We start from the raw sequence: 22925 nt of genomic DNA on the forward strand, positions 1-22925 counted from the left end.
CCAATGTTTCTCATAGTGTCTAATTATGTTTAATCCCGCCCTGCTTGTCTAGACGTTGAAGGAATAGCAACAATGTCGCCTTCGGGAGAAACTGTAACACATCAGCGGTCATATTGGATCATACAGCTGATGCAAATGGCTGGTTAGCTTCCTCATAATTTGAGCCGTAATGGCAACAGTGACACTAAGCCCCGCCTGCAACAACAAACGAGCGTCAAGGATGAAGGTGGAGTTCTACTTTGTTTCCGGGACTTCCTTCCTTGGTCTTGGATAGACAGACGAGGGGGAAACAAATCCATTCTTCTTTATTTGACATAAAAGTGACTCTCAGGTAAGAATTTAAATGGTCGTTAACAATCGCTGTTTTCAATGCCAGTCAGAGAGAGGAACTTTTAGGAGGTTCGGATAAACGGATCATAACAACCTCCTCGGAAGACCAACTGTTGCATGCTAGAAGTTTGACATGAAATAAATAGTGTCATTGTAGGCCTGTCATGCGAAAAAATGGATATTCCCTTTCCAATGTGGTGTTAGATATAATAACACACACGATATTATTCCAAATATTATGAAAATGACCACAATTCATAGCTTGTCCGTTATATTTTGTTCAGGGCTTGAACCCCGGGTATGGAACATTTTTTCTCAGACTGGGTGTGGACGTAGCTATGTTCTACTGTCGCAAACAACCCAAGTGGAAACATTCCAGAAATAAACATGAGGTTTCTGGGAGAAAATAGATACAACTTAAAAGTACTCATTCAAGTAACTCCAATGCTTATTGTAGGCCAACGTCATCCAACATGTAAGGTACTTAAACTTAAAACACAACTCAAATAAATCACAGCTCTGTAGCAAACGTAGAATGTGTGGTTGTGAATGCTCTGGGCGTTGATGTGAAACACTTAAAACATCTGATCTGATGTATTCTTGACCTCTGTGTGTCACATCCTCAAACAAAATAATTTTTTAATGTTTTGGGCAACATTACAATAACAGAAGGAAACAATTCCACCAGGCACTCATTGTGTGTGTGTGTGTGTGTGTGTGTGTGTGATCTCAGACGTGGCGGAGCGCCACTATAGAAGAGTTATCATCCATCTCGGCTGTCATATCTCTTGGCTAGCAGGCCCGTTTATGAGCTCCTTGTTTCCCTCCACTGTTCGAGTGTATTTGGAAGGTGCAGAACAGATGTATTGGTTCCCTGACCCCCAGGTGACCCCAGACTGACCTCCCACCTCATGACCTGCATTCATCTCTGGTCTGGTCTGGACCGAACTGGTTTAGTTTGGTCTGGTCTGGGTGTTTGTGTCTCGTGTCTGGTCTATTCTGGACGAGTCTGTTCTAGGCGAGTCTGATGTGTTCTGAATGGGTATGGTCTGATCTGTTCTGGACTGTTCTGGTGGGTTCTGGTCTGGACGGTTCTGTTTCTGACCTGGCTGCCATAGGAGTGGTGTATCCTGCTGACTCGTGCTGAGATATGGACTGAAACCTCCTCAATGGTGTGAACGAAACAAGAAGCCATGAATCAGTCTGACGGCTGTAGGTGGCTGGGGGTGTACAGGAGTTGGGAAACATGGCCCCAGCACCCCCTACCTCCTCAGTCCCTGGACATGGCTTTCTCGGTCTGCATCATCGTAGCCTTATCATCCTGTGCTTTAAACTGTGTGTTTATTATGAAGAGCCGCACGGGTTTCCTTCCAGTTGAAAGGTCCCCTCGTTCCGGCTATTGTGCCGTGTTGTGCTTTGTCAATTCTTAGACCCGGTTCTAGACATGGCTGCCATCTTGTATGTTATTGTCGGTGCTTCCCACCATCGCAGCCTCCCCCTTCCCCCCTGGGTAAGCTACTTTCATTAGAGTCAAGTCATGCCAGGAACTCCCCTTTCAATCTCTGTGTGTATGTGTGTAGAAGGCCTTCATGCCAAACTTGATTCTCTTTCTCATCTGCAGTTGATTGAGCAGCCTGGTCCCAGGCCAGACAATTGGTCCCACCGCTGTTCTTGTTCACTTGCTGTTACAGGAAGCACTACATCGCCGTGGTGACACAGGCGCGTGAATGCATCGACTCCCAGCGGGCTTTTTCTCCATTTCACAACCAGAACACAAATGTACAGTCCTCAACTGTGGCCATTTTGACCCCTCCCTGGTCTAGTCTGTTGGTAGAAGGAACATGTTAATTCCCCCCCCCCTCCCCTCATGGCTTTAATCCAACTCATAAATCAAGTACAAACTCCTCACATGCTGGGACTTTGGCTTAGCTAAGGTGGCATTTTTCCACTCGAGGCTAAAACCGTTTAATCTCCTTCAGGTCAAATGTGATAGCCATGTTTTGGCCTACGTGAGGCTTATTAATTAGAGTTTGTGTGGAAAGGCAACAATTGAGTGTTCCAAGTGTCTGTGTGTGTGTCTTTGTGAAGGTAACATTCAGTTCTGCAAGTGTGTGTGTGTATTAATCACCCCCAGAAGGCAGGCAGATTAAGTCTCCATTATTATGTGGGTATTATGCTGCCTGCTTCCTGTCATGTTGTCTTTGTGCTTTTACCACGGCGATAATGGTCCTGTTCTCTTCGTCCACGACTTTGCTAATGCCTGTTCCCACACTGGGAACAGCCCCTCACGGTGTGTGTGTGTGATAGAGAGAGTGAAGGGAGTGATGGGAAGAGCGAGAGAGTGATTGTGTGTGATAGAGAGAGTGAAGGGAGTGATGGGAAGAGCGAGAGAGTGATTGTCTGGAAGGATACAAGGCCATTTGATCAACACACACAGGATCATTGAAGACCCGTCTGTTCAACTATGCGGTGAGGAGTGTGAAAATCTAGAGTTCCCTGAGGCGTTTCTGGTTTCTGTCTTCGGATGGGTTCGCGTAACAGTGGAGCGGCTCTCCCCTCTCGGACCCGGTCAGCGCGGCCCACTGGCCTCCCCTCACCCTCATCGCTCAGTCTGTCCGACGGCAGCGGCTCTGATAACGCGACTACAGGGCCTTTTAGAATGGGACCACACACACACCCTCACGCCCTCTCTCTTACTCGCTCTCTCATACACAAAAATACACATGCACACTGTCTCTCATTCCCAGACACACTCATGATATCTCACTGTGTGAAGAGGGAGAGAGAGAATGAGAGACAGCGGGAGAGAGGGAATGAGAGACAGAGAGAGAGAGGGAATGAGAGACAGAGAGAGATAGTGTTCCCAGTAGTGTTTGTGTTCTGACGCATCGTCTCTCTTGTGTCTCCAACAGCAGGTCCAGGATCAGTCGTCATGTCTCAGCCTGGAGAGAAAGGGAAGGTGAGTGAATCCCAATCTGACCCCAGATCAGCCCTGGCAGGTGACGTCCGGCCTGGTGTGGCGTTGTGAGGGTTCTGATGGGATGGAGCAGTGTGGTGCTTCTTTCTCCTGTTGTTCTGCCTCTCTCTCTCTCCTCTCTCCTCTCTCTTCTCTCTTCTCTCTTCTCTCTTCTCTCTCCTCTCTCCTCTCTCTCTCTCCACAACACAGTTACACACACACACCCACACACATCAGGCTGGCCTAGCCCATGCACTTAAAGGGAGGATATCCTGTATAAACGCTACTATTACATCAACAGCCTTATGGCTTCTGGCATTTTATCCCCATCTTGATCCTAATGAACCCATTTATCAAAACACACACACAGAGCCCCTACACACTGTACATGCAAACACACATAGTATGCACACACACACAAACACACACACACACAGTGGTCTGCCCAGTCACCCCACCCACACACTACCACATACACACAGTAGAGAATGCTAGCTTGTATGATGGACACAGGCCAGAGGGGGAAATGACTAATGTCAGTCTCTCTGACTCTCAATGTGTATACAGTACAGTACAGCAGGACCTACAAGCTGAACCCTGTGTTTCTGTGTGTGTGTTTCTGTGTGTTTTTCTGCATATGTGCGTGTCTCTCTGTGTGTGCATGTTTTGTATTTTTCTGTATGTGCGTTTGTGTGTGTTTCGGAATCTGTGTGTGTTTCGGAATCTGTGTGTGTTTCGGAATCTGTGTGTGTGTGTGTGGGCCCCCCCTCAGTTCCCAGAGGCTGCAGGCTACGTTGGCTTTGCGAACCTCCCCAACCAGGTCCACAGGAAGTCGGTGAAGAAGGGCTTTGAGTTCACCCTCATGGTCGTCGGTGAGTCAAGTCATCCCAACACAGCAGCCCAGGATCAGATCTGCTGACCTGCCGTCATCCATGCCTCTCTGCTGACTCTGCCTGTCTGTCTGTCTGTCTGTCTGCCTGTCTGCCTGTCTGCCTGTCTGCCTGTCTGCCTGTCTGCCTGTCTGTCTGCCTGTCTGTCTGTCTGTCTGTCTGTCTGCCTGTCTGTCTGTGTCTCTGCAGGGGAGTCTGGACTGGCAAGTCTACTCTGATCAACAGCTTGTTTCTGACGGACCTTTACCCAGAGAGATACATACCAGGAGCTGCAGGTAAACACATGCACACACACACACATTATTCACAAACACACACACACATTATTTCCACACACACACACACGTTATTCACAAACACACACACACACGTTATTCACAAACACACACACGTACACATTGTAATAAAGGAGGCATGTCTGATTTCATGCCCCCTGCCTCCTGCCTGAAGCATCCAGAATGCTGAGAATGTGTGTTACTGTTGACAAGAGACAGGGAGGGCATCTAATGGGATCAGGGGGGTAGGTAGGGGGTATCTACTTGGACCAGGGGCATGTGGGGGTATGTAGGGGGTATAAAGTGGTATGTAGGAGGTATGTGGTGGTATATACAAAGGTATTTACGGGCAGGTAGGGGTATAGAGTAGTAAAAGGTAGTAGTAGCTAAATATAGATAGGCAGGGGCAATTTGGGTTCAGGAAGTAGGCGGGGGAGGGTAAAGGGAGGTACGGGTAGAGTATTCAACGTTTGGCAGTATGTAGGGGTATGTGGTGGGGTGGGGGGGGGGGGGGGGGGGGGGGAAGACTGTCTGGGTAGGGCTAGACCAGGGTTATTGTGGCCTGAGGCAAGGCTTAGCTCTCTAAGCTGCTCCTGAGTCAGTCACTGTAAAGAAGATGTTTTGATGTTAAAGTTATGAAACTTCTCCACCCGTGTCTCTCCAGAAGCCTCTCTTAATAGAAGAGTTCAGCTTGTTTTCAGCACTGGGGCTCTGCGAGGCTCATCTCTTAATGAGCATACAGCACAACGTCTGTGGCTTCCTAAATAAGGTGCTGTACGGCAGAAACATGTTTTTCTCCTTCCTTCCCTCCTCTCTTTCTCTCTGCCTCCTATCTTTCCTGCTCATTCTCTCCCCTTCTTCCCTCTCCTCCCTCTCTCCTCCTCCTCCCTCTCCCCTCTCCTCCTCCTCCCCCTCTCCCTACCTCCTCAGAGAAGATAGAGAGGACAGTCCAGATCGAGGCGTCCACGGTGGAGATTGAGGAGCGAGGAGTGAAGCTCCGCCTCACCGTGGTCGACACCCCTGGATACGGAGACGCCATCAACAGCCAGGACTGGTGTGTGTGTGTGTGTGTGCTTGGTCCATACAATGTTGACACTCAAATCAAATCTTTTTGTTGTTTCCTTTTCCAGTACTGAGTGCTCCCTCCTCTCTCCTTCCTTCCTTCCTTCCTTCCTTCCTTCCTTCCTTCCTTCCTTCCTTCCTTCCTTCCTCCCTTCCTTCCCTGCCTCCCAACCTCTTCTACTCCCGCACTCTAGTCTCCTCCCCTCCTCCTCTCTTTCACTCTCCTCCTCCCCTCCTCTCCTCCACTCTCCCTGTGCTCTCCCCTCTCCTCCCCCCCCTCCTCCCCTCTGGAGCGCGGGGGTGTGGAGGTGTCTGGGAGCACTCCGGGTTGTGTTGCTCGATTGAAAAACATTGAGCATCTTCCCTCCTCCGTCTCCTCCTCCTCCCTGCCCTGGCTCAGTTTCCTGTTGCTCGTCAGACGTGCTGGCATGTGGACTCTCCCCCTCTCCTGTCTCCCCCTCTCCTGTCTCTCCCTCTCTCCCCTGCCGTCTCTCTATACATTCTTCCCATCTCTCCCACCCCCCCCCCCCCCCCTCTCTCTTTCTCTACCTCCCTCTTGCTAAAGCTCTTGCTCTCGCTCTCTTCTTTCATTCTCTCGCTCTCTCTTTCATTCTCTCGCTCTCTCTCGCTCTCTCTCTTTCTCTCTCTCTTTCTCTCTCTCTCTCTCTCTCTCTCTCTCTCTCTCTCTCTCTCTCTCTCTCTCTCTCTCTCTCTCTCTCTCTCTCTCTTTCTCTCTCTAACTGTGCTTTAGATTCCCTCAAGATTTATGTAAAAGTAAATACCTTGTCTGTGCAAACTTTCATGGCGATTAAACCCCCTTTCTGATTCTGATTTAGAGGCCAGTGATATTATGGTCTGGGGCTGAGGTAAATGTACGGTGTGTGGTGGTTGTTCTGGGAAACATGATCGTCCACACCCTCCTGTCCTAGCCTCATCAGTGTGTGTGTGTGTGTGTGTGCAGCTTCAGAACCATCATCCAGTACATCGACCAGCAGTTTGAGCGCTACCTGCATGATGAGAGTGGACTGAACCGTAGACACATAGTGGACAACAGAGTTCACTGCTGTTTCTACTTCATATCCCCCTTCGGTCACGGGTGAGAACACAGTCCCTCTCACACACAGACTTACACACATGCAGACACACATGCACACAGTCAAACACACACATGCACACACAAGCACACACAGATCTAACTTACTCCCGCCCTCCCTCCAGTCTGAAGCCCCTGGATGTGGAGTTCATGAAGGCCATCCACAGCAAGGTCAACATCGTCCCAGTGATCGCCAAGGCGGACACACTGACTCTGAAAGAGAGGGACCGTCTCAAGAGGAGGGTAAGACACACACACACACACACACACACAGACTGGACACACAGACATAAAACACACACACACAGACTGGACACAAAGACAAAAAAACACACACACACAGACTGGACACAAAGACATAAAACACACACACACAGACTGGACACAAAGACATAAAACACACACACACACAGACTGGACACACAGACAAAAAACACACACACACACAGACTGGACACACAGACAAAAAACACACACACACACAGACTGGACACACAGACAAAAAAACACACACACACACGCTGCATAAAGTTCCTGTGTGGTGTGTCAGTGCTTGTTGCCAGGGTAAGAGGAGGACACCACAACCCTGTTCTGGTGTCTCTAAGCCCCCCCCCCCCCCAGATGGAGTCCTCATTAGAAAGTAGGAACAGAACAACAATAGAATCCCAATAGAATCCCAGGGGCCCGTCGTGGTGCTAACACACGGGCGCAGAGACAGCCAGTCGGACATCCGTGAGTGTGTGAGAGTCCTCACGTTGGAGGCCTCTGTGTGTGTGTGTGTGTGTGGGGGGGCTGATGTATAATGGATGCATGTTTGTGATGATACAGCAAGATTACAGACAATAGGCGACTCCTCCTGATGTTCAGGGGAGAGAGACGGAGAGTGAGAGATGGGGAGAGAGAGAGAGAGAGTGAGTCTCCTCTCCTTCCAGATGCTTCCTACTGGATCCAATCCAGCTGTCTGTTTCCCCCCTCCCACACACGCACACACACACTTGTCTTGTAACTGTCGCCAGGTTACTCAGGCTGGCCTCCCTTTCATCTCTCCAAAGCAGCAGGTCTACACACACACACACACACACAGACACACAGAAATACACATACAATACAAACACACACAAAGACCCCCCCCCCCCCCCCCAGAGAGATATGTTAAGCTGATAACTCATGCTGGGCAGAAAGGAGAACGAGGCTGTGTAAATAGGATTTCCTGCTTCTGTGACACAGCTTGTTCTCTCTCCTCTCCTCTCCTTTCTTCTCCTCCTCCTCCCTGGTTATCTCCTCTCCTCTGGGTTTTCTCCGCCCTCCTCCCTCGCTTTTCCAGTCCTCTCTTTCAGCCACAGCCCCTCAACCTCCCCCGCCCCTCAGCTGTCTGGGTGTTCAGCTCCAGACCCCCCACCTGTCCTCCATTCAGACCTCAGAGCTGCTGACCTGTTCCCCCCCCCAGGGGGGGGTCCTGTCCTGGGCCTGGGGAAGGCCTGAGTAGGCCTGGAGCTCTGGCCTGCGTGCTTAGCCAGGGTCCAGTAGCACTGCTTTATCTCCCTGTACACACACCACGCACCAACACACACACACAGACAGACATACACACAAACACACCACACACACTGACTCGGTGTAAACAGCTGATATAGCGCCTCTCAGACAGTCAAGGAGCTGTAGTGACCAGATCCACACAATAGGAGCCTCCTTCCAGAGAGTAGCTGTGTCCTGCCTGGAGACCCTTCAGCTCAGCCACCCTGACCACTGCCTGGGAACCACAGCCCTGCCAAGGCACTGCATGGGTGTGGGGTGGGGGGTGGTGGAACTGTGTGGCACTTGGGGTAGGTTCCCTGTCCTGAACCTAATGATTGTTCCACTTGTCCTTGAGATGAACAAAGCCACATTTCCTGCTATAGTCTTCAGTTGTAGCCCACCGTGGTACATGGCAGTTTTCTCTCTGGTAACCTCACTCCTGAGGTGGTGGTCTGTGTTCTCATGGGGTTGATGTTGTGTCGGGGTGGGGTGGGGACGAGCGAGGCGGGCTGGGGTGAGAGAGGAACAGGAGGAATGCTGAGATAGCATCATCACCACCTCTTTCCTGCTCTCCCGTTCTCTACTGTACACACTTTGGACAACTGGTTCCCATGGTTTCCCCCCCCCCTGAGCCCCCGCAAACACACGTACGCACAGTAGCACGTATTAGAAAACACAAACACTACCACGCAGAAACACACACACTCAGATAAAGCATGGATGGCCTAATTGGGGTTAATGGTATCTGGTTCCTGGAGAAGTCATTATTGACAGGAAGTAGAAGTAATAACAGCCAATCAAAGCTCTGTTTAAGAAGGCCGCATTCTAGGAACAAGGCCAGTAAGGACAACTGGTAGGGTCTTGTTACAGACCAGGCTAGCTACAATCTAGACTAACCACAGACCAAGACTAACTACAGACAAAGCTAGCCACATACAAGGACTAGCTACAGACCAGCACCTGCTACAATCTAGACTAGCTTCAACCTAGACGAGCTACAGACCAGGACTAGCTACACACACACACACACATTCAGATACAGCATGGATGGCCTAATTGAAGTAAATGGTATCTGGTTCCTGGAGAAGTCATTATTGACAGGAAGTAGAAGTAATAACAGCCAAACACAGCCCCTTATTTAGATGTGGCGTGGCGGTGTTTACCTAAAAGGGCCGCATTCTAGGAACTTGACCAGAAGGGAGTATACTTGTAAGGTCTCCTGGGTGTTTGTAATCTTTCTAACCCAGTTAGATGCAGTATAGTGGAGTTGGCCCCGCCTCATAGTGGTGAGGCCCAGTTGGACCAGAACAGCGTTTGCAGTGTGATTGATTAGTGTGATAGTGTACGTGCTAACAGCCCTTGCTGCCTTCCAGCCTCTTCTAGACTGTGAAGCTACAGACCAAGCTAGCTACAATGTAGAATAACTACAGTCTAGACTCTCGACAAGCTACAGACCAGGACTAGCTACAGACCAGGACTAGCTACAGACCAGGACTAGCTACAGACCAGGACTAGCTACAGACCAGGACTAGCTACAGACCAGCCTCTCTAGCTACAGACCAGGACTAGCTACAGACCAGCCTCTCTAGCTACAGACCTAGACTAGCTACAGACCAGCTTCTCTAGCTACAGACCAGCTTCTCTAGCTACAGACCAGCCTCTCTAGCTACAGACCTAGACTAGCTACAGACCAGCTTCTCCTCTCAGCTCTTCCAAAGCTGCCAGAGAACTGCCAGACTGCCCGCCACTACGGAGTGATTAATGACCTTCATTGTTGTTCAACCCTGATATTTATTAGTTTATTTGTTTTCCACTTGGCACTTTCTCACTGGTCTAGGGTCGTTTGTTTCTCACCACATTCCCTCCCCCCCTCCCCTGGCTCCTCATGGCCCCCATGGTATTATTAGGGGGAAACAGCTTGTCCAGAACAATATAGGTTTCCTGTAATGTGTGGGGACTGCTCCAGTGACAAATCACAGTCTTCAGGACCTGCATACTTCAGCCTTATCAGCTACAGAACGAGCCTCTGGTGTACTGGTCTCTCCCTCCCCCCCCCCTTCTCCTTCGCTCGCTCTCTCTTTCTTGACTTTCCCTTGCCTCGCTTTCCCCCTGCGTCTAGGTCCGTGCAACTCACTTATCTCTCCACCACCTTCTCCTCTCTCTTCCATGCCCCCCCCCCATCTCCACCTGTGCCCCCCCCCCCCCCCCCCCCTCTTTTAATTGTCTCTCTGAAGTCAGTGTCCCATGCTGAGAGGCCAGGGTTCTGGAGCTCATAAGTTGTCCTGAGCAGGGCGGATTGGACAGCTGATCCCCTGTGTCTGGACCCCGCAGTCATATCCTGTATGGGGCTTACTCTTAAAGTACCTCCGCCCTGCTTCACTCGTTATCTGAGGCTGCCCAGCACGGGCACTCACACACACACACACACACACTCAAAACTGGTTTAGACTGGAACTCAGTGAGACTAATAAAAGTAAAAGTGAAACCGTGCTAGGTAATAGGCTCCCGTTTACGGGAACCCTCACCATCTTCCGGCTCACGAAGCACCACCCTGGAGGAGGAGGGCAGCCCTCTGCAGGGTGTGACTGCAGGGTTCCAGACACGGGGGGATTGGCTGTCCAATATGTCCTGTGCACAGAGCAGTCACAGAGGAGCAGTCGTGAAGGTGATGTCATCGACCAGCGGTCCTGAAGGTGATGTCATCGACCAGCGGTCCTGAAGGGGATGTCATGGTACTAACTGAGGAGGAGGGTACATGTGAAGTAAGGGGGGTTTAGACGTCACATGTCACTTGGGAGACGAGCTTCGGTGGGATTAATTTGGCCCCTATACAGTGTGTGTGTGTCTATGGAGATTGGTGGCCTCCAACTGCAGGTCCCCCCCTATAGGTCAGAGGTCAGCGAGGCCGGGGGGGACCCTGGTCCAGTTGTGTTCTTGCACTGCCGAAGAGAGGAACAATTGATCAACTCTCCTTTCTCTTTCTCCTCCCCCACTCCCCCCTCTCTCCTTCCTCCTCCCCTCCTCTCTCCCTCCCTCTCTCCTTTCTCTTTCTCCTCCCCCACTCCCCCCTCTCTCCTTCCTCCTCCCCTCCTCTCTCCCTCCCTCTCTCCTTTCTCTTTCTTCTCCCCCACTCCCCCCCTCTCCTTCCTCCTCCCCTCCTCTCTCCCTCCCTCCCTCTCTCCTTTCTCTTTCTCCTCCCCCACTCCCCCCTCCCTCCTTCTTCCTACCCCTCCTCTCTCCTTTCTCTTTCTACTCCCCCCTCTCTCCTTCCTCCTCCCCCTCCTCTCTCTCTCTCTCCCTCCCTCGCTCCTTTCTCTTTCTCCTCCCCCACTCCCCCCTCTCTCCCCCCCTCCTACCCCCTCCTCTCTTCCCCCTTCTATATACATCCTTTGCGTGCCATCCCTCTTCATCCTCCACTTCGTTCACAAGTGGATAAACACGAGCTCCACACTCCCCCAGCTAGCTGAGGGGCTAACAGAGAGAGAGGGAAAACAACAGGACGTTAGCTGGTGTCAGCTAGTGAGATGGTTGAGAGGGTAGACTTGATTAAAAGCTTGAACCGCTAGCATCCACCACACTCATGCTGCCTCAGGCTGGCGCTGCTTGGTAAAGGTCCAACAACTACGACCTCATCCTGGCTAACAAACACAGTGTGTGTGTGTGTGTACAAGTATGTGTGTCTGTCCAAAGCGCATGTGTGTAGGTGCGTGCGCTTGTGTGTGTCCAAGTTGCGTGTGTGTGTGTGCGTGCGTGCGTGTGTCCAAGGCGCGCGTGTGTCCGAGATGCGTGTGTGTTTACAGTGTGTGCGTGTGTGTATCCGGACGTGCTTACGATACGCATTCCCTTTCCTGACAGTGTCTCAAACACGCGGGCTTCTGCAGGGTTATTTATTTATCTGACCCCTGCCCAGTGATTGTGCCAAGTCTTACCCCACGCTTCCGAACAGATTAGAACAATAAATACTCGTTTCCCCCTCCCCCTGGAGAAATGAGTACAACACACACACACAGATGGGAGAGGAGAGAGAGCTGGGCTGAGTTAAACAGGGGCCTCTCTCAGGCTTGGAACCGGGGAATGAAGAGCCCGGGAGGAAGACAAACGTGCAGCCGGAGTTTTCTACCATCCTGACCCGGCTTCTTGTTACCTCCGGCGCCAGCACGCTAAAACCAGAACTGTGCCACCGTATGCTACGTCCAGCTACGAGCACCTCATGCTAGGTCAAGCTACGAGCACCTCATGATACGTCCAGCTACGAGCACCTCATGCTAGGTCCAGCTACGAGCACCTCATGCTACGTCCAGCTACGAGCACCTCATGCTAGGTCCAGCTACGAGCACCTCATGCTACGTCCAGCTACGAGCACCTCATGCTACGTCCAGCTACGAGCACCTCATGCTACGTCCAGCTACGAGCACCTCATGCTACGTCCAGCTACGAGCACCTCATGCTACGTCCAGCTACGAGCACCTCATGCTACGTCCAGCTACGAGCACCTCATGCTACATCCTGCTACGAGCACCTCATGCTAGGTCCAGCTACGAGCACCTCATGCTAGGTCCTGAGGTGTAGCCTTGGCGATAAGGAATCACTGTTCTGCCCCCTGTGTGAACACACTCAGTTTAACCCTGGGGAGTATTTGACCCAGATTGTGGGTTCGAAGCCCCTGCATGTCTGGTCTGCTACATCAGCACAGTATCTTAACGTAGCTGCACTGCTATGTTATACCGGTAAAGGGAGTCAGGTGGCTGAGCGGTTAGGGAGTTGGGCTAGTAATCTGAAGGTTACCGATTCGATTCCCGGCTCTGCAAAATGACATTGTGTCCTTGGGCAAGGCACTTCACCATACTTGCCTCTGGGGGAATGTCCCTGTACTTACTGTAAGTCGCTCTGGATAAGAGCGTCTGCTAAATGACTAAATGTAAATGTAAAGGGCTTGCATCACTAGACAACTATCTACCCTGTTGTAAGTTTGTACCATCTCTTAGGGGGCGCGGCCCTGTGATCTCAACACAGGGGCCCGGGTTTGATTCCGGCCTGGGCCATTTCCTACACGTCTTCCTTGCTTCCTGTCTCTCTCCGATTCATCTCAGGGTGTGTGGGCTTCATGTGGCTGGCTGTGGGAGCCAGACCACACCAGACCAAACCTGCGGGGTACGTCATCACTTGGGTATCCTGGCCGACATGGTTCCTTTGTGACACTTTTGTGTGTGTGTGTGTGACGCTAGCTTATGTACCTTATTGCCAAGCTGTGATCAGAGGAGGAACTGGGTGGTCTGAACTGTACCATCGCTTAATCCTCTGTGTGTGTGTGTGTGTGTGTGTGAGGTGCTATGGGTACTGGTCTAGTCCAAATTGGCGTTCTGACTGCTGAGTGAACTGCTCTGGAATGCTGACTGGAAGGAAGAGAGACTACCTGCGGCTGGGAAGAGGAGTGCAAGACTGGAAACCAAACACGCTCCACCCTGCACACATCTACTGACACACACACACACACCACCCTGCACACATCTACTGACACACACACGCTCCACCCTACACACATCTACTGACACACACACGCTCCACCCTACACACATCTACTGACACACACACACACACAGACCACCCTACACACATCTACTGACACACACACACACACAGACCACCCTACACACATCTACTGACACACACACACACATACCACCCTACACACATCTACTGACACACACACACACACACCACCCTACACATATCTACTGACACACACACACTCACTCATCCATCTCCTGCTGTCTTTCTGAGGCCAGATTATGCCCGTTAGATGCTGAGGTGCGTGTTTGTCTTTTCTTTGTGTGTGTGTGTACTAGTGTGCTTGTGTGTGTGTGGGTGTGGGTGTGTGTGTGCGTGTAGTACTCGGTATGGGGGTATAATTCCCCCGTCCTGCCCCCCTCCGTGTGGGTATTATCGGGGCTCTGTGGCCCATGAGACCCCTGGGGGGTGAGGAGGGGGGTAAAGACATTTCCTGTAAAGACACTCGTTTGTCCCTCTGGGTCTTAAGGGGAACACATGAAGTCTTCAGGCTGTTTTGTTGTGGGGAACAGTTAGGGGCCTGGAACAAGGAGTCAGCATATTCTCTCGTCTTTAGGTTACTGGTCTATGTAGCCTGGTTTGTAGGGTTAGTCTATGTAGCCTGGTTTGTAGGGCTAGTCTATGTAGCCTGGTTTGTAGGGCTAGTCTATGTAGTCTGGTTTGTAGGGCTAGTCTATGTAGCCTGGTTTGTAGGGCTAGTCTATGTAGCCTGGTTTGTAGGGCTAGTTTATGTAGCCTGGTTGCGTACATGTTTTCCCAGCATCAGTCCTGAGCTCCTCCTACCTCAGCCCTCCCCTGGTGCTCAACACTGTCAAGATGTCTTGTCATTGTTTCTGCAGTGGTGAGGTCTTCAGGCTGCACATTGTTGACTTCATGAAGAATGCTTCTGTGCAATTTTTTTACTTCCAAGTATTGTTCCCTGGTGCAATTGTAGCTTTGTACAGACTCGCATACAATGCCAGGTCAAATAAACAAACTTGGCAGTGCAGATGGTCTGGCACAGGTGGGAAATGCTGAGAAACTGTATGTGTGTAATGTATGTCTGTAATGTATGTATGTGTGTAATGTATGTGTGTGTGTGTGTGTGTGTAATGTATGTATGTGTGTAATGTATGTATGTGTGTGTGTAATGTATGTATGTGTGTAATGTATGTATGTGTGTGTGTAATGTATGTATGTGTGTAATGTATGTATGTGTGTGTGTGTGACTAGACCCAATGTGACTGGCCCTGGTTGGACCTGGTCTAGCTCCGGTGTTCCTGGACCTGTTGTTCCTGGACCTGGTGTGATGGTGGGGTGGCGTGGGGTGGGGGGGGGGGGGTCTTGGGTCCCAGGCCCAGCGTGAGGTTACACCAACACCATTGTACCAGCGGCTGCTGTTCCAGAGCCTGCCCATCCCACAGCTGTGCTATATCTGGAGGGCTTGGAACAACAGGATTTGTTCCTGAACCGCAAAATGAGTTTGCTGATGTTGAAAGCATTTGTTTTCCACGCTGGTGCTGTCATTCCCCTAATCTGTGTTTTGTGTTTTGCTTTTTAAACTGTCGCTCTCCTCGACTGACCCCCCTCTCAGACTCCTCCCCCTCACTCCTCTCCACTCTTATCTTCCCCTCTTCACCCCCCCCCCCCCCCTCCATCTCCCGAAACACGGGACCCGTTCCCCCCCTTCCTCCCCCCTCAGCTCCACAAACAGGCCATCACGTCAGCTGGGGCCTCAACACATCCCGGGCCCTGCATCTCTTGTCTCTCACTTCCTGTCCTGATTAGCGCCGAGACACGGCGGCCTTTGTTACCTCCTGATAGGTCGGGCCCGACGCGCGCCGCCAACCATAACATTACACAGAGAGAGAGGAGGACGGACGGACGAAGGGAGGGAGGGAAGACGGAGAGGACAGAGTTGAAAGGAGGATGAAGGAGGGATGGATGGAGGTGAAAGGTTTAGATGAAAGCAGGAGGGAAGGAGGGAGTCTGTTACTGGGAACTCCAGGCGGAACAGGATAGTCATTAAATCAAAATGGCCTCCCAGTGCCAATGTGTGTGTGCCAATAAAAACAGCTTACTGGAAGGAGGAAAGGAGAGGAGAGGCCGGTGTAGGAGGGCTGGGGGTGCACAGTGGCTGATTGCTCCTCCTAAGGAACTCTGGTGGGCCATCTCCGATTTTGCGACATGTCTTCGTCTGATGGTTCCTTTATTCCAACTGTGGGGAGAGAGGGAGGGAGATGTTGAGGGAGAGATGGAGGGAGGGAGGAGGTATTGAGGGAAGGAGAGATGGAGGGAGAGAGGAGAGTTGGAGGGAGGGAGGGAGGGAGGGAGGGAGGGAGGGAGGGAGGGAGGGAGGGAGGGAGGGAGGGAGGGAAGGAGGGAAGGAGGGAGGGAGGGAGGGAGGGAAGGCTAGGATGTGCTGGGCTGCATTTAGACTTCAATGACACCAGCGGGATGAACTGGAGTTGTGGTATCTCCGAATATCTTCCAGTGGACCCTCCAGTAGGCAAGGATTGACAGTAGGCAGTGATTCAGACACCTAGGCAGCTGTTATTATTACACCTGTGGTTAGCAAGGTAATAGATGTTATGCTCCAGCTAAACCCAGGTAGACCCAGGTAAATAACAATTAGCATGTTTGGGCTGGGCAAGCCGGTAAATAGAGAGGTGTGTGTCATCATGCCCCATCGGCGCTTTTGGTCTCGTCCAGGAGTCCAGTTTTAGAAAGTGGGTCTAAACTCAGCGGGGAATGTTGTTGTGGTATGTTTTGTATGCGTGGAAGTCTCACTTCTAGGGAATATGCGGAACAGAATCTCCTGGGTGTGCTTCAGCGTGCGCTGCCTGGTTCAGTCGTTTCGAAACGTTTTCTTTTCCATCCTTCTCACAGAAATTTCTCACGTTTTTCTGCTCAGCGTTTTGCCGCATGTTCCTCCGTTTTCCTCTGCCTTTATGTAGCAGTTGAGTTATTTGTGTGTTTGTTCCTGCCATTGTGCGTGATATCTGTTTATTTTCCTCTCCCTGTAAGGTTTCCCAAAACCTTCTGGTCGGCACACTGATGCTTATCCGGCCTTATGTTAGCGGACTATGCGTGTTTGTGTGTTGTAGCCTGAGTCTCTGTGTAATGTGTGTGTGTGTGTGTTGTAAGTCATGAAGCGAGGACCTGGTCCCATGTCATGCTCTCCTCTTAGTCTGGTAAGGGTCTGTTTGTTTTGAGATGTGGTCCCTAACAATACCCTCTCCTCCACACACACCCCCCCCCCCCCCCCCCATCGCACACACCCCTGTGAGCCGAGCTGGCTGAGAAAACAAGGCGCAGCCATAACAGGGAGCCGAAACAGCAGGCTGTTCTGGAGGGAAAAATCTACAGTCACTTCCCAGACTCTCGACTGACTCATTCCCGCTGTCCTTTTCTCGATGTGACATGAAAGTCCTTCCAAAAGTGAGGGAAACAAGCCCGCAACATTTTCGGGAGGGGGCCAGGCTTACGTAAGGCCACATTGTGATGTGAGTTTGTTGCATTGTGAGTCGAGCTGATGTCGGAGAAGGAAACACACTTTGATGTTTAGTGATAATAAATACTGCCTGTCCTTTTAGGTTCTGCTGGGGGAAGAAAGGCCTTTGTTGGCCTATTTCTGCCCCGGTGGGGCTTAGAACAAAGAAGGGGGGAGAAGGGTTAAACGTACGCACGTACACACACATTGCACACACACACACACTGACTCCTGTGCTCAAACGCTTTACTTTGTACGCTTTACCCCCCCCCCCCCCGAAGTGACTTTAATTAAACTTCTGGGCCCTGTAGCAGAACAACCACACCAGGTATTTGCAGGCGACTGACCGCCTTGTGGGGCAACTCCCCTCCCAGCTTGTTTTGATTTGAAAGTAATAAGGCCAGTCAGAGCCACTGGGGCCCTAGGGGAACACAAGATGGCCGCCTAATTCGCGGAGCGTCGCGCAAACGCAACGAGGTGATGAAACCGGTCGAAGACAGTTGGGGGGGGGGGGGGGGGGTTGAGGGGATTTTGGGGGTGAGATGGTTTGGTTCGAAGTCGAGGGTATTATGTCACCAGCCCTTCCCCCCTCCCCTCTCTCTGCCTCCTCTCATCCTCTCTGAATACGTTGGAGAGAGAGGAGGGATGGCAGTCACCTTGCCAACGAGGGCTGTGACTCCACCACAGTGACCTCACACCCACATCCACCTGCTGCCCCGCCCCCTCTCCCGCGCGGGTCGGGATGGGGTCACGACCCCTGGTCTCTGACCCGTGTGCTGCTTGCGTGTTGCAGATCCTGGATGAGATCGGAGAGCATGGGATCAGGATCTACCAGCTGCCTGATGCCGACTCGGATGAAGATGAGGAGTTCAAGGAGCAGACCAGGGTCCTGAAGGTGAGACTGGACCCCGTCCAGGAGTGTGTGTGTGTGTGTGTGAGGGGAGAACATCATCCGCCTGTGCTGCCGAACCCCTTCCTCTGCAACCCCTCCATATCATCCCTCTGTCTCCTCTCCTCTGCTCCCACACCCCTCCCTTCCTTCCTCACTCTATCTCACTCTCCCTCCCTCCCTCCCTCCAGGCCAGCATTCCGTTTGCTGTGATTGGCTCCAACCAGCTGATCGAGGTGAAAGGGAAGAAGATCCGTGGTCGTCTGTACCCGTGGGGCGTGGTGGAGGTGGAGAACCCCGATCACAATGACTTCCTCAAACTGCGCACCATGCTTGTGTGAGTCACCGCGGCAACATGGGATGGGAATTGTGGGTAGTGTCGTTTTTTGGTTAGGGAGAGGGTCATACTGGTACGGGCCTGTAGTACTCTACAGCACCTGAGGACTCCAGTTCCATTCTACTTCAGTTTGTGAAACTAAGCGAAGCGGAGTGAGAACGATGTCAAGATTAAAGTCTAGATAAGACTGTACATCATTTTCTGTCTATAGAGAACTGTAGAAAGGTACCAAAAGGATGGATTAAGGCATTGTTGGGACAGTATTAAAGTCATGACATGAGAGAAGGTAGCATTCTGTGTAGAGGCTCTTAGTGGAATCTTAGCTGACGTTTGCTGCCACCTGGTGTTTGAGGAGAGAAGTGCGTGTGTCTTGCAGCACCCACATGCAGGACCTCCAGGAGGTGACCCAGGACCTGCACTATGAGAACTTCCGCTCCGAGAGACTGAAGAGAGCTGGCAGGTGAGATACTGCCCACACACACTAACAAACACACACACACACACACACACAGACACACAGATGCACCACCAAGACACAGTCTCTCAAACGTCGTAGTGCTAACCCTCTGTTTGCCTCTTCTCTCCCCTTCACTCCTTTCTTCACCCCTTCTTTACTATCCTCTCTTCTCTCCCTCTCTCCCCTCCTGTCCCCTCCCCTCCTCTCCACTCCTCCCCTCTTCTCCCCTCTCCTCTCCTGCAGGGATGTTGAGGAAGATGTGGTGGACAAGGACCAGATTCTCCTGCAGAAGGAGATGGAGGTGAGAGGATGCATGTACCTGTCTCACTGCTGTGATACCTGTCCCACTGATGTGATACCTGCCTCACTGCCACATACCGGGTCACCTGTCTCACTGCTGTGATACCTGTCTCACTGCTGTGATACCTGTCTCACTGCCACATACCGGGTCACCTGTCTCACTGCTGTGATACCTGTCTCACTGCCACATACCGGGTCACCTGTCTCACTGCTGTGATACTGTCTCACTGCCACATACCGGGTCACCTGTTTCACTGCTGTGATACCTGTCTCACTGCCACATACAGGGTCACCTGTCTCACTGCTGTGATACCTGTCTCACTGCCACATACAGGGTCTCACACAGGGATATACTGTCTCACTACTGAGCAAATCGGCTGTCGAATCAACACCCCATACTTTACAATATGTACGTCACACTGGCTCAGGTTGTCAGCATCTGGTAACTCAGTCGTTGACTTCTTCTGTGGTTGTTCCCCCTGCTGGAGGAGGGGCAGTCCTGTGTCGTCTCAGACAGGAAGAGGAGGGTCCCATTCAGGAAGCTCCCGCTCACACTCAGTCCCCCCCGAGGCTCTCCATACGTCGGGTCCTGACACGCTCTGTTAGGAGAGACGCACAAGAGCTTCCAGCCCTCTCCCCGTCCACCATCTTGCTTTACATTGTTTACCTTGGGAACCAGCCGTCGCCACCAGAGCCCGTCACTGGCTTCTACATGGCTCCGCACTTCCTGACGGCTCTGGATTGGCTCTGTTTGTGTCGCCGGGGGCGATGTACAGGGGCGCGGTGCAGTCAGGACTGTTGGTCAACACGCAAGCCTTGGCACAGGATGTGACATCATCATAATTTCCTGTCTGGCTTAGTTATCTGGTGGAAAAGGTCTGAGGGGATGTATAGAATGTTGTCCGGGGCTGGCTGACTGACCGGCTGACTGACTGGTTTTGTCCTCAGGAAAGGTCAGTCACAAGGAGGTTACAGATTATAGATGAACCTATACACAGTACACACTAAGCAGTTTTGAAGCAGACCTGGATTGTGTTCACTTCACTGCGTTCAGTTTGTGTGTGGTCCATTCCCTATTCCTCTCTCCCTCTCCACCTCCATTCCTCTGTCTCTCCCCCCCTATTCCTCTCTCCCTCTCTTCTCTATTCCCTCTCTCTCCCCCTCTAGTCTTCTCTCTTTCACCCTCTCTTCCTCTGTCTCTCCCCTTCTAGTCCTCTCTCTCTTCCTCTCTCTCTCCCCCTCTCTTCCTCTCTCCCTACTCCTCGTCACCTGACCTGTGTGTTTCTGGGAGCTCCTGTCTACCTCCCAGCATGCCTGCATTCCTGCTGCTTAGCAGCTTGGTGAACCAGCAGCCAGGCTGTGTGGACATGAACACGTCCCACCATGTGACTGCAGCCTGACCCAGTCTAGAGTGGACCGACCAGTGTTGGTGTGAGAGCGGCCACATTCCGACCACAGGAAGTGTGAGAGAGGAATCAGTGGTCTGTTGGACTCCCAGGGTGTCTTGTCTCAGGGCACGTGTAACCCAGTTTAATTTTGGTTAAAAGCTCTCTCCTCTCTCCCCACCCGTATCATCGAAGAGCTAGCTTTTCGACAGTGTAGCTGGTTAAAACGGTGTCTATAGAGGTAGTCGTTGCGTTCGTGAGTCAGAGGACATCAGGTTCGAATCCCGTTATGGGTAAGATCAGGTGGAAGCAACAAGCGACACACTGACACCTGAGCTTGAACGCATGTTTCTTACTTGACCACTAGAGGGAGGTACTGCCCAAAGGGTTAGGTGTTGATGTTCAAGTACTCGTAACACATAACTACACATAACCCACTGAATGTGTTTTTGTCTTTATCTCTCGCTTGCTCACTCTCTCTCTGTCTCTCCTCTTTGTCTCTCTCTCTCTCTCTGCAGCTGAGGCGCATGCAGGAGATGATTACTAAGATGCAGGCGCAGATGAACATGAAGGGGGATGAGTGAAAGAGGAGTGGAGGGGGAGGGGGGGGGGTCATCGACCCGTCACCTCTCCTCTACGTCATCCTCTCCATCAGCCCCCTTTACTCCACCCATCCCCTTGTTCTCCTCTCTCTTTCTCTCTTCCTCTCCACCGCACTCCTCCACCTTCTCTCCCCTCTCCTCCTCTCCACCCATCTCTGACACATCCTCCTCTCCTCCATCTCTTCTCTCCATCTGCCCTCTCCTCCACCCCTAGCCCTTCTACCTAAATCAATACCAACCAACCAATCAGCTAATCTGTCTTCTGTACTATAGAACCTCCTCCAGGACTTCATCATCCATCAAAGTGATTTGATGGATGACTCACTTTATAACTTTATATTTAGGCCGAAAGTGTTGCTGGTGTGTGGTTCTGTTCTGTGGAAGTGTCCTTTTCTTCAGATGGATCATTTTCATGATGTGGTTTATTATCTGTGTAAACAGCAGATCTCACATTGTAACGGTACTATGGTTAAAGTTCAGACAATACTAGCAATTCAATGTTTACATGAATGTCTGGATCATGTTGTTGGTTTCAGCATTAGCTACAGTTATAGAAGTGTCCTTTCAGCGGCACTGTCTATTTCTATCACCTGAAAAACAATTAGGCTAAACGAAAGTTGAAACGGTTTCTGTTTTTACATGTTGTCCATGCTCTGCAAAACGTCTTAATTAGTTTTCCCATTTGTTATTATAATATATGAATGTAATGCAACTTTATATGATGCCTTTCCCCAGTATGTGTACAGAAAGGGATCTTATAATGACTGATTATAGTGTTGAGATGAAAGTCCTTGCAGTGTTGATTTTCAGCGTGGACCGAACCATGTTTCTTCTGTTGGGGCGAGAGGAAGGTCAGTGAGTTTGGGAGGCTAGAAGACGTTGGTGGGTGAGGAGGTGAGAGAGATGTGGGAGAGTTCCCAACTAGGCTAGGACTGAGAGAATTGAGATGTACTGTATGTGGGCTAAACGGCATGTATGTCTGTTCTGTAACGGAGTGCTACTGGTCTAGTCGTGTGTCTCACTGCTTCAGAAGCTTTTGTCAGACCTCATTTTCTTCAGGTTCAGTTCAGCTGTAGATGAGCTGTTAGATTTGACGTCCGGAAATAGGCCTATAACCTTTTTATACCTGCTCTCCTATGATAACAGGCCTTCAAACCACTCCAAGTGTCCTCAATCTGATCTTAATAATGTTTAAATAACATAAAGAAATGTGTCATGGTGTTATCAATAAAATGAGAATTTAAACATATATTTTCTTCTTGTGATTTCATAAGGTGGGACATGTCCAAAATGGGTTATGTAAGTTACTGGCCAATCTCCAGTTTCCAACATGTTCTCTGTACTTATGTTCAAAGATTTGTTGATTTAACATTCACAGCATCAGGTTGTAGATGAGAGGCAGGGAAAGACTGTCAGTCACCTCTCTCTCACCAACCGTCTCTGGAGGAGGGGATCCCTCTCTGAATTGCTCCTCCCAAGGTTTCTTCCATTTTTTTCTCCTGTTGAGAGTTTTTTGGGAGTTTTTCCTTGTCTTCCTTGAGGGTTTAGGTTGGTTGAGGGGCGGTTCTATGGGCATATGTGAAGCCCTCTGTGACATGCTTGCGTGTAAAAAGGGCTATACAAATAAATTTGATTTGATTTGAGTCACAGCACCAGAGAGGATGTAGAACACAGACAGGATATGACATCATGTGAACACATATCTCTCCTCTGGGGTTAATTCTAAAGTTAAAAAACATGTAATGAGTAATCATGGATATGTGTTACTGAAGTATATAGGTGAAAAACACTTCC

At 50.9% G+C, this 22925-nt stretch overlaps 1 protein-coding gene across 1 annotated transcript; it reads left to right on the top strand.

The window, feature by feature from the left end:
• Window positions 1–129: 129 nt before the first annotated feature.
• Window positions 130–22380, top strand: zgc:63587 (uncharacterized protein LOC393431 homolog). The gene is given in 12 exon segments (XM_067227584.1): window positions 130–284; window positions 3244–3289; window positions 4059–4167; window positions 4371–4451; window positions 5382–5505; window positions 6475–6609; window positions 6732–6849; window positions 17955–18056; window positions 18242–18387; window positions 18764–18847; window positions 19088–19145; window positions 21048–22380. Coding segments are annotated over 12 exon segments (1224 nt in total). The 3' UTR covers window positions 21114–22380.
• The last annotated feature ends 545 nt before the right edge of the window (window positions 22381–22925 follow it).

The sequence above is a fragment of the Osmerus mordax genome, chromosome 24 (assembly GCF_038355195.1).
Source record: "Osmerus mordax isolate fOsmMor3 chromosome 24, fOsmMor3.pri, whole genome shotgun sequence".
In the NCBI taxonomy this organism is placed as follows: Eukaryota; Metazoa; Chordata; class Actinopteri; order Osmeriformes; family Osmeridae; genus Osmerus; species Osmerus mordax.